Genomic DNA, 19,625 nt, shown 5'->3' on the forward strand with positions numbered 1-19,625 from the left:
AAGAGCTGTGCTCGCTCATGATGTGTCTGAAGCACAACAGCCTTGATTTGATTCTCATCTTGGCTTCCAGGGAGAGTTCTGGTTTGAACTGTTCTAGGACCCATTTGTTTTGTCTTTTTGGCTGTCTATGGTACCCTCAGCACTCTCCTCCAGCACCACATCTCAAAGGAATGAATTTTCTTCCCATCTGCTTTCTTCACTCTCCAGTGCTGACATCCATACATGGTAATGAGGGATACAATGGCTTCCACGATTCTAACTTCTATACACTCATCCCTCCACATTCGCTGGGGCACAAACCTCCTCCTGGTTTCTTGGCTGCAAGTGGCAAATGGGCTTTTGAAGGCTTCTCTGGGGATGCTTTGATGGAGAGCTCCTGCATGGCAGAAGGGGGGGTTGGATTAGGTGGCCCTTGAGGTTCAGAGGTGACATGATAGCCCTGTTTAAATACTTGAAGGGATGTCACATTGAGGAGGGAGCAAGCTTGTTTTCTGCTGCTCCAGAGAACAGGACCCGGAACAATGGATGCAAGCTGCAGGAAAAGAGATTCCACCTCAACATTAGGAGGAACCTCCTGACAGTAAGGGCTGTTTGACAGTGGAACACACTCCCTCAGAGTCTCCTTCCTTGGAGGTCTTTAAGCAGAGGCTGGATGGTCATCTGTCACTGGGGAATGCTTTGATGGAGAGTTCCTGCATGGCAGAAGGGGGTTGGACTGTGTGGCTTTGCGGTCTCTTCTATGGCACATGCCTCCCCAAGTGGTGCTGGTGCTGGAGGACCATCCTTCCCTCTCACTCAGCAGCCCTTCCCTCCCTTGGTTCCTCCTGCCCAGTCCAGCCAAAGCCTGGGGCCCCACAGAAAGAGAAGGAGAGGCAGAGAGGGGATCCATCCTGCAGCAGCATCAGCACCAGCAGCCATGCCCTCTTCTTACTCGGTGACAGTGGCGACGGGCAGCCAGTGGTTCGCAGGCACCGACGACTACATCTACCTGAGCCTCCTGGGCTCCGAGGGCTCCAGCGAGAGGCACCTCCTGGACAAGGCCTTCTACAACGACTTCGAGAGGGGCGCCGTGAGTACCCTCCCCAGGACCCTTTCCCTGCCCCCGCTGCTCTTTGCACCATGCCTCCCTGGCTGCATCCACACTGCAGGAATAAACCGCTTTCACTGCATTACTGGCTCAAGGCTATGGAGTTCTGGGAGTTGGAGTCAGGGAGATCTTGTCACCCCTTTGGGACAAACTGAAATAAGAGTCATACAGAGGGAAGAGACCCCCAAGGGCCATCCAGTCTAACCCCCCCTTCTGCCATGCAGGAACTCTCAGTCGAAGCATTCCTAAATAGATGGCCATCCAGCCTCTGCTTCATGTTTGATATTTGTATGATTGTATGTGATTTTGTTGTGATCCGTAGAGAGAGGCAGGAAATAGAAATAATACATACATCATCATTATTATTATTATTATTATTATTATTATTATTATAGACCTCCAAGGAAGGAGACTCTGAGGGAGAGTGTTCCACTGTCGAACAGCCCTTACTGTCAGGAAGTTCCTCCTAATGTTGAGGTCTCTTTTCCTGAAGCTTGCATCCATTGTTCCGGGTCCTGTTCTCTGGAGCAGCAGAAAAGAAGCTTGCTCCCTCCTCAATATGACATCCTTTCAAATATTTAAACAGGGCTATCATATCACCTCTTAACCTTCTCTTCTCCAGGCTAAACATCCCCAGCTCCCTGAGTGATTATTCATAGGAGATGGTTTCCAGACCCTTCAACATTTTAGTCGCCCTCCTTTGGACACTCTGTAGTTTCTCCATATCCTTTTTGAATTGTGGTGCCCAGAACTGGACACAATATTCCAGGTGGGGCCTGACCAAAGCAGAATAGAGTGGCACTATTACTTCCCTTGATCTAGACACAATACTTCTATTGATGCAGCCTAAAATCGCATTGGCCTTGTTAGCTGCCGCATCACACTGTTGACTCATGTTCAACTTGTGGTCTACTTGGACTCCCAGATCCCATTCACACGTAGTTTCATTCAGACAGGTCTCCCCCATCCTATATCTGTGCATTTCATTTTTCTGCCCTCAGTGCAGTACCTTACATTTCTCCGTGTTGAATTTAATTTTGTTAGGTTTGGCCCAGCTTTCTAGACCATTCAAGTCATTTTGAATCTTAATAATAAATAATAAAAAGTTTATTTCTATCCCGCTTTTCCAACTTTTGATTAAAGCGGCGTACAGATTTAGATAAAAAATACATCAAGATAAAACAATTAAAACAGCATTTTGATCCTGTCCTCTGAGGTATTAGCTACTCCTAATTTGGTGTCATATGCAAATCTGATAAGTATGTCCCCAATTCTGTCATCCAGGTCATTGATAAAGATACTGAATAGCACTGAGCCCAGTACAGACCCCTGTGGGACCCCACTGGTCACTTCTCTCCAGGATGAAAAGGAGCCATTGTTGAGCACCCTTTGGGTTCGGCCGGTCAACCAATTACAGATCCATGTAACAGTTGCCTTGTCTAGCCCACATTTTACAAGCTTGTTTGCAAGAATGTCATGGGAAACCATGTCAAAGGCCTTACTGAAATCGAGATATACTATATCCACAGCATTCCCTTCATCTACCAAGCTGGTAATTTTATCAAAGAAAGAGATTAGGTTTGTCTGGCATGACTTGTTTCTCTGAACCCCATGTTGACTCTTTGTGATTATGGCATTGCCTTCTAGATGTTCACAGACTCTCTGTTTAATGATCTGCTCCAGAATCTTTCCTAGAACTGATGTCAGACTAACTGGACGATAATTGTTGGGATCCCCTTTCCCCCCCTTTTTGAAGTTGGGGGCAATGTTTGCCCTCCTCCAGTCTGCTGGTACTTCTCCTGTTCTCCAGGAGTTCTCAAAGATTATTGCCAATGGCTCCAATATTACATTTGCCAGTTCTTTCAATACTCTTGGATGTAGTTCATCTGGTCCTGGAGACTTATATTCATTTAGATTAACAAGGTATTCCTCTACTATCTCTTTACTTATTCTGTGCTGAAATGCCCCTATTCTGTCCTGTGCTCCATTATCCTCAGGTTGAGCACCCTTTGCCTTTTCTGAGAAAACTGAAGCAAAGAAGGTGTTGAGTAATTCTGCCTTTTCTCTGTCTTCTGTTAACATTTTGCCATCTTCTCCACACAGTGGCCCTATCGTTTCCTTCTTCTTCCTTTTGCTGCGGACATATCCAAAAAAGCCCTTTTTATTGTTCTTAACCTCTCTAGCAAGCCTGAGTTCATTCTGCGCTTTAGCTTTTCTGACTTTACCCCTACACATGCCTGCTATTTCCCCATCTTCAAAAAGGGGGAAGGAAGGAAGGAAGGAAGGAAGGAAGGAAGGAAGGATGGAAGGAAGGAAGGAAGGAAGGAAGGAAGGAAGGATGACTGAATGACTGATGAGTGATGGAAGTTTTTTTAAAAAAAACTGAGTGTCACAGGGCATAATTCCTGCTTTCCCTTTCGGAAGTTCTTTCCTTGGCTTGCTCATGGCATCTGGGCATCTTAGTAGATCAGTTTCTCCACAGAATGGCTGCGCTAGAGTATACAAGTCCATGGCCCAATACAGACTGCCAGTTTGCAGTGGCCAGGGACCAAAATTAGGGCTCAGGAGTGCGGAGTATCTGCACGCTCCTGAGCCCTTGTCCACACGGGGGCCGCCATCATGATGCAAGCACAGCACCACGTCTGCACAGCGCTGTGCTTGCGTCATCAATATGCGACATGACGCACTCATGGCATCCGCTGCGGGAGCGGGAACAAAAAAGAACCTGCTTTTAGTGGGTTCTTTTTGGTGCTGAGGGACACCGTGTGGTTTGGCTGTTTCAGCGCCCCTCAGGAGCAAAACAGATGCCTCCAGTCTGTTCTTTCAGGGTGGTCTGTTGAGCCCCCATGGAAACCAATTCCACTTCTACTCATTTGCTCTCTATCTCCTCCAGACAGTGAAATAGAAAGTATTGGCTTGCTGCACCACCTATGGCAAACCAGATGAATGAAGGACAGAATGAGGAGGTTGCTCATAGACACAGCTACTTGTCTATGACAAGTGGCTTGTGAGCAGAAAGAAGCAGAATATTCTTCCTCGCTTTCTCTCTCTCTCATTCTCTCTCTGCAAGACTAAAGAAGGAACGTTTATGCGAGTGGTCTTGTGCATGTATTTGGAGAGATGTATATTTGATGTGGCAGATAATTATGTACACAGTCACGTAACATCAATGTGATAAATCATCACTAGCATCCTATGGTTTCAAACAATCGCACTAAAAATAGGCTACAGCCCTCCCTCCGTAACCGCAGGCTTATAATCAACAGATATGAGCATCCGCAAATGGCAAGCGCCATAGGCCCTAATGGCAACACGTGACTGTGAAAGTGAGGCTGTGTGTGTGCGCATGCCACCATTAAAAACTGCAGGATTTGAGGTCCTATGATTTTTGGTATCTGCAGGGAGGTCAGGAACAGAACCCGTACAGATAGTAAGGACTGACCATAGTATTACGATATATATACAGCAGCTACAGCTATACATGAAATGTGAAGAATGGCCAATGTGTACCACTTGTATAGTTTACCAAAATCTGTAATTTTATATTCATTTCTACAGAAATTGGATGCAGATAAGTTCTCTGCACAATTGTGAGCTTGTAAGCAGACTTTGCCTTGGTGATCAGCATGAGGCATGAATGTTAGCAAATTATGATAGCTCACTTTCCATAAAGGGGCTTCACCAATAGAAGAGCCCCAGCATTGCTAAGTGTCATAGTTACTTACGTGCTTGCAGGCATCCACACACCAAATGCATGACTGTCAAATGCTGGGGTTAGCAAAGTGACATAGGGGCAGTACAGACGGCCCTGAAATCATAGAATCATAGAGTTGGAAGAGACCGCACGGGCCATCCTGCCATGCAGGAAATCCAAATCAAAGCATCCCCAACAGATGGCCATCTAGCCTCTGCTTAAAGACCTCCATGGAAGGAGACTCCACTACACTCGGAGGGAGTGTGTTCCACTGTCGAACAGCCCTTACTGTCAGGAAGTTCTTCCTAATGTTGAGGTGGAATCTCTTTTCCTGTAGCTTGCATCCATTGTTCCGGGTCCTGTTCTCTGGAGCAGCAGAAAACAAGCTTGCTCCCTCCTCAATATGACATCCTTTCAAATATTTAAACAGGGCTATGATATCACCTCTTAACCTTCTCTTCTCCAGGCTAAACATCCCCAGCTCCCTGAGTCGTTCCTCGTAGGGCATGGTTTCCAGACCTTTCACCATTTTAGTCGCCCTCCTTTGGACAGGCTCCAGTTTCTCAACATCCTTTTTAAATTGTGGTGCCCAGAACTGGACACAATATTCCAGGTCGGGCCTGACCAAAGCAGAATACATTGGCAGGCTGGAGTTGCCTGTTTTAACTGCAGAAGGACGCCACAGCGTGTAGCAATGTGCAAATGCTGTGTGGCAGCGTCATTATCATGGCAATGCCCATATGGACAGAACATTGCCATGATGCTGCTGCCCGCATGGACTAGGGTTCTGGAACGTGCGGTTGCTGTGCACTCTGGAACTCTAGTTTCCACGCTGACACACTACTTTTTTCCAGTGTGTCTCAGGCCATAGCCTTCATCTGCACTGCAGAAACAATCCAGGTTGACAGTGCTTTTACTGCCCTTGCTCAGTGCTATAGAATTCTGGGAATTGTAATTTTATGAGACATTTAGCCTTCTCTGTCAGAGAGCTCTGGTACAAGAACAAATTGCAGTTTCCAGAATTCCATAGCACTGAGCCAGGGCTGTTAAAGTGGTGTCAAACTGGATTATTTTTGCAGTGTGCATGCAGTCATATTGTCTCCCTGTTAGCCATGGACCTTCTTGATACATATAAAACTTTTTTTTCTCATAGGGAACAGCTTTACCAGCTGGTTTCTGTAAGTCAAATGACTATGGAAGACACAGGCTGTTGTTTTTCTGGCTGGCAATGCTAGCTTTGGGAAAGAAGCTAGCTTTGCAAAAATGTCCTTCCATCACTCTTGTTCACAAGCTGACTCCTCACGCTTTCTTCCCTCTCACTGGTAGACTACAGTGATCTTTAGTCTGTCTTCTGTGTATACTTTTGTGGTTCCATCACCACGGCATTGGTTTCCTCAGAAGTCATTCAAATTTGTGGTGACATTTTTAGACAAAAACAGCCAGGAGCTTTTGCATGCCAAATAGTGTTATAAAAGCAACTGGTAAGGTCAGGAAGGTCTAAATGAATGTTTACTTCATACGTGCAATTCTACCATACTTATTGGGACTGTATATTTTCCAGATTGAACTAGATCTTTCTAGATATAGGGCACACAAAGTTTGATGGGGAAGTCAGGATTATGGGAACATGACATAATAAACTGTGGTGGCTTGAAACTGAGTAATTGTCTATGGGGATGATGCAATATAGACGGAGACATTATAGCAGCAAGACATTTATGCAGCCCTAACTGTGTTCTGGCAACTCTGTGAAGAGAAGAGTTTCCATCCCTCAGTATAAGAAAGGGAGCTAATATAGGTTAGATGCTTGCGGTATTATAGAATATTCAGTTAATGTTTTAAGATAATTGCCAGTGTTAAGCCACATGACTATTTGCTTTTCTTACCACAGACTCCCCTGATTACCATTATTGGAATGTGCTGGGAGCCACATTAAGTATGCGTGCTTCTTTAGAACACGTTCTGCTTCTTTGTCTGTTCTTGTTCCTGTCCCTGCACTATTCTTTCAGTGATCATGTTGCATAATATTTCAGTTCCTCATCTCTAATAAAATAAACCTCTTTTCCAGTGAAGTTTTAAAATGTTAAAAATCAGCATTTTGCCTTTCACATTAAAATATCAGATGTGCTAAAGTCCTCTTGCCACCTGTCATTTCTCCTTTCATTTGTACAGTGATAGTGTTATTTTTGTAGGGCAAGAGCTGATAACTTCTTAATATAGGTTTATTTTCTGACAAAATACATTCCTATTTTGGTCATTGTGGCACTGGTGGCAAATATTAAATTTCTAAATATTTGAAGAAAGATAAAGAAAAGATGTACACCAGCAGCATAACATTGGTTGTTTTTCCCCCCGTAGTTGCACAAATGGTAATGTATTTGTGCTGGTGGTCCCCAAGCATGTTACTACTTGTGTAACTGGTTCCCAGTTTCACAACTGGAAACTATAGATGTCCATGAATGTTAAAAGAATGACATTGTTGAATATTTGGCCAGTGCCTAGTGACTAGAAGACTTTTCAGATTTAATCATTGTTTTCTGATGCCCCTCTCTGATTTTAGATTACAAATTAAAAAGGTAATATGTGTTTCCCTAGGAAGGGAATTGCCTAAGTATGTGGGCATTATCTATTTTGATTGCAAATTTTACAGCTCTCAGTCCATGTATACTAGGGAGGTTTACATGCAGTCCTTTAAATAGCCTGATCAAAAACTCTTAAGGGCTTCCAACATTGTTACCATCACATATTTTGGTCCCATAACTGGGTAGAGCTGGAACAAGGTCTTATATGCTGTATCTGCCTTCCCTCCACCATCATCTGAGAAGAGCTTCATTTTGGACCATGTGAAGTTTCCAAACCACTTTTAAGGCAGACTTGTATAGCAGGCATTACGTACTCTCGGAGTAACCGGGACATATGTAATTCAGACAAGTTATTCAGATATGGCTGTAATACAAAAATCAACCAAAGCTGATAAAAGGCATTCCTAGGGAACTGTCAAATTAACAATTTGTAAGCCACTGTAAGATTACAGGAACATGTAAATTAAATAACATGCATCTGAGGAAGTCGCTCAAGTCTATGTAAGACCATACTACCAACTTCTCTCTTTCAGTTAGTCTCAAATAGGTGTTATAAGATCCCTTTGCATACCCATTTAGTGAGAAATAATTTACAGTTTATTTCCCTGTCAAGCTTTTTCCATGGTCTTTAGACTCAGTTACCCATGGTCTTAGCAGTTTGTTTATATGCAAAGTAGGCATGCATTAGCCATTGAGCTAAACATGTGATTATGATAAATTCCCAACTAATGCCTCTTCTTTGACACACAGGTCTTCAGAGCATGTGAAATAAAGTTAATCTCTCAGAACCCATGTATATTTAGGCTTTCAAAATCATTTTGACAAAATCTTCTGAAACAGGCCAGTGTAGGGCTTGGCTGCCCCCAATGCCAACATTTCCTGCCCTAGCCTCCTTGGAAGCAGAAGCATTATGAAACTACCTTTCATACATTCCTACTTTGGGCTATAGCAGCAGCACAATTGGAGAGATTTAGGGAGTCAACTGGGTTCTTGGCTCTCACCAGACCTGGGGCCTGTTATTTTGGTGCCTTTCAATACAATATCAAGCCAGTAGTAGTCTCAGTGGATGGTTAAGATGCTCCAATGGTGCTGACTCTTGTTACCACCTCTGCATGAAATGGAATAACAAGGATGTTCTTATGGACTGGTCACCAGTTAGTAAACAGGAAGCAGAGAACAGAATCTACTATTATCTCTTACAGTGAGAAAAGAAAAAGGAGTACTTCAGCGCCAAAATGTTTTATAAATATTTTAAATATGCACTGGGACTATTGCTTTCCATTTGTTAATCAATGATCTGGAGTTTTGTGTGAGCAGTGAGATGGCAACATTTTTGAGTGACACAAAACTATTTGGCAGCATGAGCTTTTGTAGACTTCAGTCTACTGAGTCTATATAAGCTCATCTGTTAACTTCTTTCTTTAGTTAGTCTCAAAAGTTCTACAAGATCTCTCTACGTGGTTATATCTTTGAATTCTACCAAATTATTTCTTATCCTTAGTTCTTTAGAGCATTTATACTCTGCTCTTCAGCTAAAAAGGCTCCAAAGTGGCTTACAAATTGTTAATTTGACAATTCCCTTCTTTCAGGCTTACAATCTAAAAAGTCATGGAACACAAGGAGAGGGAGATGGCCGTGGAGGAGAGGATTAAAATCTACTGTCTACTGTTTTACTGCAAATTCAAAACAACCAATCTTGGTTACTGCTCACTTTGTACCCAGTCACCTAGGAAGCAGTAAACTTATAGGGAATGACAATGTACTCTTAGGTAACATTTTGGGCATCTTGATTCATTTGGATCTAGAGTATTCCATAGCATTTATACTGTGTTTTCTAACACAATCAGCTAAGGATTGTTTTTATGTTATCTGATAACATGTTAAGACACATGATTTTCTTAGTGGTGAATACCATAGTGTGGTTGCTGTGCTGTCACAAAATTATTATTTTTATCATCATTTCCATCACTTTTTTTTAATCACTAGCCCTATCATCTTCCAAAAGGAAGCAGGCCAGGGCATGATTTTCTTTAAAAATGATGATTAAACGACGGATCCAGAAACAGGGGCCAAAAACTCAGAGAGTGGTGGAGTCCTTGGAGGTCTTTAAACAGAGGCTGGGTGGCCATTTGTCGGGGATGCTTTGGTTGAGATTTCCTGCATGGCAGGGATTGGACTGGATGGCCCTTGTGGTCTCTTCTAACTCTATGATTCTATGATGTTTTTGTTTAAAAAATATAGTATATCAAGATACATTATGCCTTTCTCTATACTGTTGTTAAAGTTTAACTCTTTAGCCATTGTAGATCAAGAGAGCTGTCATTTGTCAGCATGCTTTTGTATCAGATGCACATTAGTCCCAGCGAACATGAGATGGGAGATGCAGCTGTATGCATGTCTTGCTTGGGTTTCCATAAGGACATCTGTTTGATCACTGTGTGAATAGATGGACAAAGTAAGCATGTGACACTGAAGGTGATCCTGACCAGTAACCATTGATGACCCTAACTTCCATTCATTTACCCACTGCTTCTTTGAAGCCATCCAAGTTGGCAGCCATCATTATATCTTGTGGCAGTGAATTCCACAAGCTGCGTGGAATTATGAATTTCCCAGAACTCAGCCTCAGCAGATGACCCCAGATTCTAGTCAGGAGAAGGGAGGAAAGCTCAGGAAATCAGTAACAAAGAATACCACGTCCACATGCCATGGAAGGAGTCAAGGTAACTGCCAAGGTAACTATGATTTTAAACAGAAAATTAGATATATCTGCAAAATATCCCAAACCAAGAAGAGAAGCTAGGGCTATGCAAAACGAACTAAAGAAATTCAATAAATTAAATATAGAGAGATATCAGAATCTTACTTCCAAAAGATTTTACATTTTTCTCTTCTAAACAGAATTCATATTTCAGAATTGATCTTTTTTTTTAAACAGTACTTCAAAATCCTTAGCTACACAGATATCACAAATAGGTTTTGGCCCAATATTAGTTCCAGATCACACATTGCTCTCATTTGAACTATGATACTCGCAGCTCTAAAAAATAAACACATGGAGGTTTGATACCACTCTTTTAACGGGGGATAGATTAAATTAAGCAGACTATTTTTAAAAATCCACATAAAATTCCACCCATCAGCAATAGAGGTTTATGTATAGAAAAGGCCCTAGTCAAAAGAAAGCAATAAATTGCTGAAACAAAGTGAGCAGCTAACTAAACAGCAAAAAAATAACAGGAAGCAGTAACATACTTCAAAAGATGGAGCAAAAAAGACCTGAATTGGAGACATTAGACCTTAATTTAAAACATACTACATACTTTAGCATATTTAAGTAGGGAATATTATGAATTCAGCAATAAAAATATACAAATGTTAGCAAGAGCTCATAAAAAGAGGAGCCTCAAAAATATAATTCCAGTGATAAAACATCATTCAGTTAAGCTCCTGGCTTCAGCTGAAAAAGGGAATGAGGCATTCCAAACCTTCTGTTCTAATATATATATACATCTGATATTAATCCCACAATGAATCTGCAACCGTTTCTTGACACCCTCCCTATATCCAAGATCAATGAAATAAATCAAGCCTCTTTAAATGCTCCAATTTTTAAAATAAAATAAAACTAGGATCAATAGAAGTATAGTGTCTAGATCAAGGGAAGTAATAGTGCCACTCTATTCTGCTCTGGTCAGGCCCCACCTGGAATATTGTGTCCAGTTCTGGGCACCACAATTTAAAAAGGATGTTGAGAAACTGGAATGTGTCCAAAGGAGGGCAACTAAAATGGTGAAGGGTCTGGAAGTCATGCCCTACGAGGAACGACTTAGGGAGCTGGGGATGTTTAACCTGGAGAAGAGAAGGTTAAGAGGTGATATGATAGCCCTGTTTAAATATTTGAAGGGATGTCAAGCTTGTTTTCTGCTGTCCCAGAGACTAGGACACAGAGCAATGGATGCAAGCTACAGGAAAAGAGATTCCACCTGAACATTAGGAGAAACTTTGTGACAGTAAGGGCTGTTTGACAGTGGAACACACTCCCTCGGAGTGTAGTGGAGTCTCTTTCTTTGGTGGCCTTTAAACAGAGGCTAGATGGCCATCTATCGGAGATGCTTTGATTTAGATTTCCTGCATGGCAGAGGGTTGGACTGGTTGGCTCTTGTGGTCTCTTCCAACTTTATTATTCTATGGCCCTGGGAAGAGATAGTTTCTCGGGAAAATTTTATACAGTATTTGATGAAGATCTAGCCCCCCACACCCATTAATCATTTTAACACCATCTTAAAGTGGAGGAGATTTGGCCACAGTCTTCAAGGATTATAGCAATTCAGAAACCTGATAGTGACAGTTCATGTCCAACAACTTATTGTCCAATAATATTGCTCAATCAAGATGATTAGCTATTAACTGCAATTTTGGCAGCAAGACTAAACAATTTTATTATCCATTTGGGGGGCGTTCCCACTTAGTGTTTAAAGCGATTTAAAATGCAAAGAGTCATAAATGCAGCGATTTAAAATGATGCGATTTTCAATTCGATTTTTTCCCTATCGTTCCCATTTGTGTTGGTGACGGTAAATATTCCGCGTTAAAGTACCCCTATTTCGTTCCCATATAATTTACATCGATTTATTTAAACCCGGATTCGAATTTCTATTCGTTCCCATTAGCTGTCAATCATCGTGACATCATCATGCCGTCATTATACTGCGGATTATTTGTATTCGATTTATCCTAGCAGTCGTTCCCATTTCTTGTCTGTTTTTACCTTCCCTCCTATTTTGTTGTTGTTGTTTTTAATTAGCCCATCAGAAGCGCTTATGCGCTTATGCTCTTACCCGCATATGCTTGATCAGCCGAATATTCGCTTATAAGACAATATATGCGCATATGCGCTTATAAATATATATTTTTAGAAAAACTATGGGCTAATTACCTGCCTCGCGAAGGCTCCAGAGGAAGAATGCGAGAGAAAAAATGGCGACGGCGAAGGCGAAAACGAACAAACTTTTGAATCTTTTTGAAACTTTTTATTCTTTTTAAATGTTCATTAAAAACATCCTATTTTAACAAAATCTTGACTATGTACTGTATATGTAAATACATTTAGGTTATGAATATGATATTGTAATTTGAAGGTATAACTAAATTTTGCTAGTTGTTTATGTCACCACTATTTGAATTACATACAGTGGTATATGGAATTATGATTTACCAGTAATATTAGTTCCAAAAAGCATTCCTAAGGATTCTGTACGGTGTGAAATGGGAGGAGGTCAATGGGGGGGGGAGGGTGACACCATGAATTACCACAAACCCTAGGGTGACACAAAACCTAGGGATGCCACTGCACAGGTATAAGATAGTGGGGTATATGGTTCAGCAATATTACATGCAGAAAGGACCATGGGATTATTGTTGATCAAAAACTGAACATGAGGCAGCAGTGTGATACTGCAGCAAAGAAGGTAAATGCTATTTTGGTCTGCTTTCCTAGACGTACAGTTTCCATGCTGAAGGAAGTAATAGTCCCACTATATTCTGTTCTGATCAAGGCCCATCTGGAGTACTATATACAGTCCTAGGCACCTCATTTTAAGGAGGATTTAGGTTCAGGAAAAAAAAAACCCACAGAGGTCTGTAAAACAAATGTATCAGGAAAGGTTGAAGGCATGTTCATCTTGGTGAAATGAAGATTGAGGGGTGACATGATTGCTTTCTTTAAAGCCCTCAAGGAGGGGGCAGGCCTGCTCTCTGCTACCCCAGAGGGTAGGAAAAGATCTTCTGGTTTGAAATTACAGGAGAGTAGATTTCAACTGAACATTAGAAGGAACTTTGTGGCAATAAGAATGGTTTGGCAATGCAACCAATCGCCTAGAGTGGTGTTGAGTTCTGCTTTAGCTGGAGATGGTGCACTGAGCAGGGGTTGGGACTTGATGACTCACAAGGACACCTCCAGTTCTGTGACTTTGTGATTCTCCCTGTCTACTTTCTCCACCCTGTGCATCTTTGCTGTGGCTCTTCAACAGGGCCTAATTCTCAGTTGCTGCCTGCAGCAGCCCTCAGGGTTGGTCATTTATCACTTCTGTGCTATCACAGCAAACTTTCTTAGTCCTATGAGGAAGGAAATATTTTGAAATATGACTTAACTGGCAAGAGTGAGAAAATGGTTGGGTTTGCAGTAGATAATAATGTGGCAGTAGGGTTGCCATACGTCAGAACCTCCAAACCGGGACAAATGTAGGACAAAATTTTCAAATGTAGGACACTTTTTTGTGTCCTACATTTGAATAGGAGCCTCGCTGAGGGGAGGCTTTCCCTGCCGGCCTGGGCCTTGGTGTTGCTGCGGCGGCAGCGGAGCCCAAGCGGGCAGGGAATCCTCCCTTCAAGGAGGCTTTCTCTGCCGGCCTGGGCCCTGGAATCGCTGCGGCAGCAGCGGAGCCCAAGCAGGCAGGGAATCCTCTCCTCAGCCCGGGGGCGGGGGAAATCCCGGGGGCGGGGGCAAACCAGGGCGGGACCGTGTGGACCCGCCCAAAAATGGGAAAGTCCCGCCCACAGGTGGGATATGGCAACCCTATGTGGCAGAGAATGGCCACTAAGATGAGGGGTATTAATTCCATATTGAAATATCTATAATTTTAGAGATAAATGAGTCAAAAGAAACAGCATGCTAGTCTGTGACCAAAAAAAGAAAGAAAGAAAGAAAGAAAGAAAGAAAAGGGATGGCAGACTCAGGATTACTCAGAATCAAACTAACTGGGAGAGTAGCATCTCAAATTAGAATATGTGCCAATTTTCTCTTATATTTGTATTTTTTTTCATCCTGAATTTGCTATGTCTTCCACTCTTACACAGGCTTCTTGTGAGCAAGAAAGTCCTGTTGTTGTGGGCAATGTAAATACTTGAACTGCCAATGCTTCTTACAGAAACACTTTTTGCCTAACAGACGGTTGGTAGATGATATGATAGCCCTGTTTAAGTATTTGAAGCGGTGTCATATTTGAGGATGGAGCAAACTTGTTTTCTGCTGCTCCAGAGATTAGAACACGAAACAATGGATGCAAGCGACAGGAAAAGAGATTCCACCTCAACATTAGGGGGAACTTCCTCACAGTAAGGGCTGTTCGACAGTGGAACACACTCCCTCAGAGTGTGGTGGAGTCTACTTCTTTGGAGGTCTTGAAGCAGAAGCTTGATAGCCATCTGTTGGGGAAGCTTTGATTGAGAGTTCCTGCATGGCAGGAAGGGTTGGACTGGATGGCCCTTGTGGTCTCTTCCAGCTCTACAATTCTATGATTTTATGATCATTTATAACCATACCATTCTCTAGAGACACTCTCTACCCCAGGCAAAGTGCAGGTGGGTAAGTGGAGATGTAGCTGTGCTGTGCGAAGAATTAAGTGCCATCACATTGCCACAAGAGAGAGAAGGGGAAAGATACTGTCTCTGCTTCTTTCTGACAGCATTGATGTGGTGAATGAGGGCCCCTGCAGTCTGGACCAGAATGAACATGCAAACTTGCTGCCACATTCCATCCAAATTGAGGTCCAGTGGCAAGTGGTTCATCTACAAGCTGCCTTCAGTCACTTGCTAAGCTTTTAAATTGCACTACAGTTTCCCAATCCCAGCCACTGCATGGCCCAGAGCAGCAAGAGAAGGCAATTTGCAATGGGACCTTTAAAACCAGGAATGGGGTCTATACATTGTAACTGAACTATGTTTTTTAAAATAAATAAATAAAAAAATATTAAATACAGAGTTAAAAGCAAGATTAAATATAAAATATTAGTATTACCATGATTTAAAAACTATGTTGCATATTGAATAAGAACATCACTTGTACATGGCTGCACTTTGTGTTCTCCGGAAACCAGAACCTGTATTTTCTTCTTCTAGATTGATACTTATGATGTGACAGTGACAGAAGAGCTTGGGGAGATCCAGCTGATAAAAATTGAGAAACGGAAGTACTGGTTCCCTGATGACTGGTATCTGAAGTATATCACTGTGAAAACACCAAATGGTGACTACCTGGAGTTTCCATGTTACAGATGGATTACAGATGAAAAAGAGGTAGTTCTCCGAGATGGAAGGGGTGAGTGCTTTAGTAGGTTCATTACATGAAGAGCTAAACTGAGGACCCCTTTAGCTCCAGATTTTACATACTGAAGGAGTTAATCCCGGGTATCCAGACATAGGATGCTAATTTCATTCTGGGTGCCTAAACAAACTTTGAGTTTACATAAATGTATTGCTCACTTTGTGGTTTATTTTAACTACAATTTATTGAAACAAGCCAGATTCAAACCTTGGTTTATAAAGCTGCCTCCTTTCAATAAATCATGCTTAACCTTAGTGCAGACTTCAGACATAATGCTAAAACATTAAGCAATGGTCACTTAAGCCCACTGCCCTCATAGCAGCTTGGTTAGAGGGGTAGGGAAGCAATTAAGGCTGGCATGATAGCAGCAGAAGCTAGGTTCATTTCACCTACATTATAAACCTTAGTATGCAAAGGGATCTTGCAGCACCTTTCAGACTAACTGTGCAAAATAACTTTTAGCATGACCTTTCATAGACTCTGTCCATGAAATTTAGCTGGCATGGATTATAATACTAAAGTTTATATTAATAGTTGTGCCAGTCTGGATTATCGGAATGCAAAGGGATCTTGCAACACCTTTGGCCCAGAACAGACTTAAGTGGTACCTATTTATCTACTTGCATTTGCATGCTTTCAAACTGCTAGGCTGGCAGAATCTGGGACTAGTGACAGGAGCTCACCCCATCATACAGTACTCAGGCCTCGAACTGCCAACCTTCTGATCTTCCAATCATCAGAACTGGTGTCATAGGGGCTCGACAGACCGCCCTGAAAGGGCGGGATGGAGCCACTTGTTTTTACTCCCAATGGAGCCCACAGCAACCAAACCGTGTGGGCTCCCTTCGCACAAAAAAGAACCCACTAAAAGCAGTTTCTTTTTGGCGTGCGTGGCCGCTGCCATCACTACACCATTGGCACACTGTGGTACATTGATGATGCAAGCATGGCACCCCGGCATATGAACAGTGTGCTGCACTTGCGTCATCGTGGCGGCCCCATGAGGATGGAAGGCCACCATGATGGTTCCGCCGTCATGTGCTGGAGCTTGGGAGTGTGCGGATACTCTGCACTCCTGAGCCCTAATTTGGCTCCAGGGCGCCACAAAGCGCTCATTTGTACTGGGCCTTAACCACTAAGCCACCACATCCCCACAATTTCAGTTAGCTGGTAACAAATTTTGCTACAGTTGCTTAAGTACTGTTATGGAAATTAGAAGGTGGGGACATAATCAGAATTACTTGCATCAGGCACAAGTGCTTGTACTGGCAGGTAATGTCTACTGACTTGGGTATGGCCAAGATCCATCTTTTGCTTAAAAGATCCACTGTAGTTTTCTTTAGTTTCTAACCCTGCTTTACTGCAAAATTCTGAGAATTCAGGAAACATGAATGTGATAAATTTGTATGAAAATGTACACTGAATGAAATTCTGCCACAGCTCTGCCATGCAGCTCTGTGAAGGCGAATTCAAACTGATCCAGAGTCTTCCACCACATATTGGCCTCTGGTTCATCAGTATTGGAAGAAAATTGAATTACCCCTTAAAAGAGAGATAGGAAATGTATGGTCTTCCAAATGTTGGTGGACTGCAACCTTCACCAGACCTCACTATAGATTGTGCAAACTAGGGCTGTTGGTAGTTGCAATCCAACATCATCTGCAGTGCCATAATTTACCCACCCATGTCCTAAAGCCAAGCAATTCTAGAACATATTTCACAACTTGGTTTCAGATATTACCCTTATCTTTTATCTTTCCCAGCTACGATTTATGGAGATGACAAGACTCATATGCTTAAGCATCACAGATCAAAAGAATTGGATGAGCGCCAGAAATTGTATCGGTGGGTTCTCATCATTTTTTATTTTGAGTTATGATTTTTCAATATGATCTGATCATAATGAAGCACCAAAGAGAAGTGCTCTGTTTTATTTTTATTTTTAAAAAAATCTGACAGGTTTGTATAGGAAAAAATAAGAATCACTTCAACACAAAGAAAATACTTGTCCAGAAGATAAGAATAATGTGTGCATTGAACCATTATATTCTATAGTTGACAATGGGTGAGCTTAAGAACAGAACAAAGTGTTACCCAATTCCACTCTCACATTGGGTATGTCTGCATCACAAAATTATAGCAACTCAATTCAGCTTTAAATATAATGGTTCCTCCTATGGAATTCTGGGATTTGTAGTTTTTTGAGGTACTTAGAATTCTCTGCCAGAGAGCTGTAATGCTGTAGTTCAGGGGACTGTATTAGTGAATTCTCCCCAAATTACAAATCCTGGGATCCCATAGGATGAGGCCATTGCAGTTAAAGAAATATCAAACTTCTGTAATTGTACAGTATGGAAACTGTCTAAATAGTACAATATTGTGTTTGTTTATCCACAGATGTAAATCTTTGTTAGTTTTGTTCTCATAGAAAAGAGAATGTTTACATGGCCATAAGAAAGTTGCATAGTTTCCATGGAGTATTCACAGTGCAAGACTTACTCTGTGCAAACAAAAGGCGAAACCTTGTGCAGTTTTGCAGAGCATAAGTCCTGACCTGTGAAGATTCTCACTATAGACCTCACTTGCTGGGTATTTCCAGCACTCAGGACCTCCCCCCCCCCCATTTTGTTGTTGTTGTTGTTGATGTTCTTGTTCAAATATTTGTGACTCCACACAGCTATGGGCTCGGCCATGTGCTGATTCCCCCACATATATGTGATGACTCTGCCCACTGTTATTGGCTTTTAATAGTTATGTAATTTTAATCTTATATTGTTTAATCTCTTTTTAAGGCGGGGGAATACTTTGTATATATGGATGTACTATTTTAATTGTTGTAAGCTGCTTTGATTGTTCTAACAAAAAGGGGGGTATAAATAAAAGTTTTATTTATTAATTTTATTATTAGTACCAACTAGAGAGACCCAATTAATAAATTGTTAAGTAGTAAGCCAGCATCTAAATAAATCCAATGGATTTAATGAGTCCATTCTAATCAAGGCTAAAATAGAATTTAGGTCATTGTTTTACAAAGTTATATAACTCAAGGTTCTTATATAATTTTTTAAAATTTCTTATTAATTCCATATATTTTGATAGTTTTTTCCCCTTTAAAGCATCTCAGATGGACACTTCTGTTCCCACCCCTTTACATTTGGTATAATATCAAATATAAACTATATTACTCATTACTGGTAATGGTGAACTGAGGCCTGCAAGATACAAATTTAAGTCAGGACTGACAGAGCATACCTAAGGGCAAGGGGGGAGCCCTGCCTGTCATTGCACAGAGATAAGGGGGAGATTTTGGAGCTTATTGCATGCACCTTTAACCCAACCGCACCATAACAGGATGCAGCTGGGATGCGGGATGCAGGCGGGAATTATCGCATGTAATTTGCTGCTAATTCCGCTGGCCGAGTACAGCCCAGGTGTATCCCAGCTCCCAGGCATGCTTCGGCAACTACTTTTCCAAGTCAGAAAGCTCCTGGCTTTGAAAAGTGGCTGCCAAAGTGCACCTGGGAGCTGGGATGCAGCCAGGCTGTACTCAGCTGACAGAATCTGCGGCGAATTGCATGCAATAATTCCCACCTACATCCTGCATCCCGGCTGCATCCCATTGAGATGCAGCTGGATTAAATGTGTGTGCGACAAGCTCCCCTGTCTTTATTTTTGTTTAGCTGTGCTAGAAAGTATCAAACATCTCTTTTCTCAGTTATTTGGATCATCCCCAATATTTCCTTTTAGTGTCTTCCACCTTTGCTTTCTTAGTTCTTCTTTTCAATGCAACAGAGGCATGGCAAGAAAGGCAACAGGCAAGTTGTTTGCCAGTCCTGACCTGTCTGGATGCAAAACATGCTAGTAAATTACATCTACCTCTTTATCAATCTCTCTGTCTCTTTTACATTGCTGCAGAGGGGTTCTCCTCCTCCTCCTCCTCCTCCTCCTCCTCCTCCTCCTCCTCCTCCTCCTCCTCCTCCTCCTCTTCCTCCTCCTCCTCCTCCTCCTCATCATCATTTTTTATTCATTTATATCCTGCCATTTTTCCAATAATGGGATTCAATCAAGGCAACTTGTTAAGCCTATATAAAAAGAATATTATACAGTGAATTAATCTGGTGGGGTGGGATGGGGAGGAAGGTGTCTGCCTTACTCCTG

The 19,625-nt window shown here is 42.1% G+C and overlaps 1 protein-coding gene across 1 annotated transcript in view; it reads left to right on the forward strand.

Annotated features, from left to right (window-relative positions):
* Positions 1–916: 916 nt before the first annotated feature.
* The window catches only part of LOC149316734 (polyunsaturated fatty acid 5-lipoxygenase-like), a 43,693-nt gene continuing 24,984 nt past the window's right edge, over positions 917–19,625 (forward strand). The window contains exons 1-3 of the mRNA XM_089516134.1: positions 917–1,069; positions 15,263–15,461; positions 17,231–17,312. Of these exons, the coding sequence (XP_089372260.1) occupies positions 917–1,069; positions 15,263–15,461; positions 17,231–17,312 (434 nt within the window). The remainder of the gene's footprint in view (positions 1,070–15,262; positions 15,462–17,230; positions 17,313–19,625) is intronic.

The sequence above is a fragment of the Sceloporus occidentalis genome, unplaced genomic scaffold, assembly GCF_023333645.1.
Source record: "Sceloporus occidentalis isolate IW3139 unplaced genomic scaffold, rSceOcc1.0.p SCAF_3, whole genome shotgun sequence".
Classification (NCBI taxonomy): Eukaryota; Metazoa; Chordata; class Lepidosauria; order Squamata; family Phrynosomatidae; genus Sceloporus; species Sceloporus occidentalis.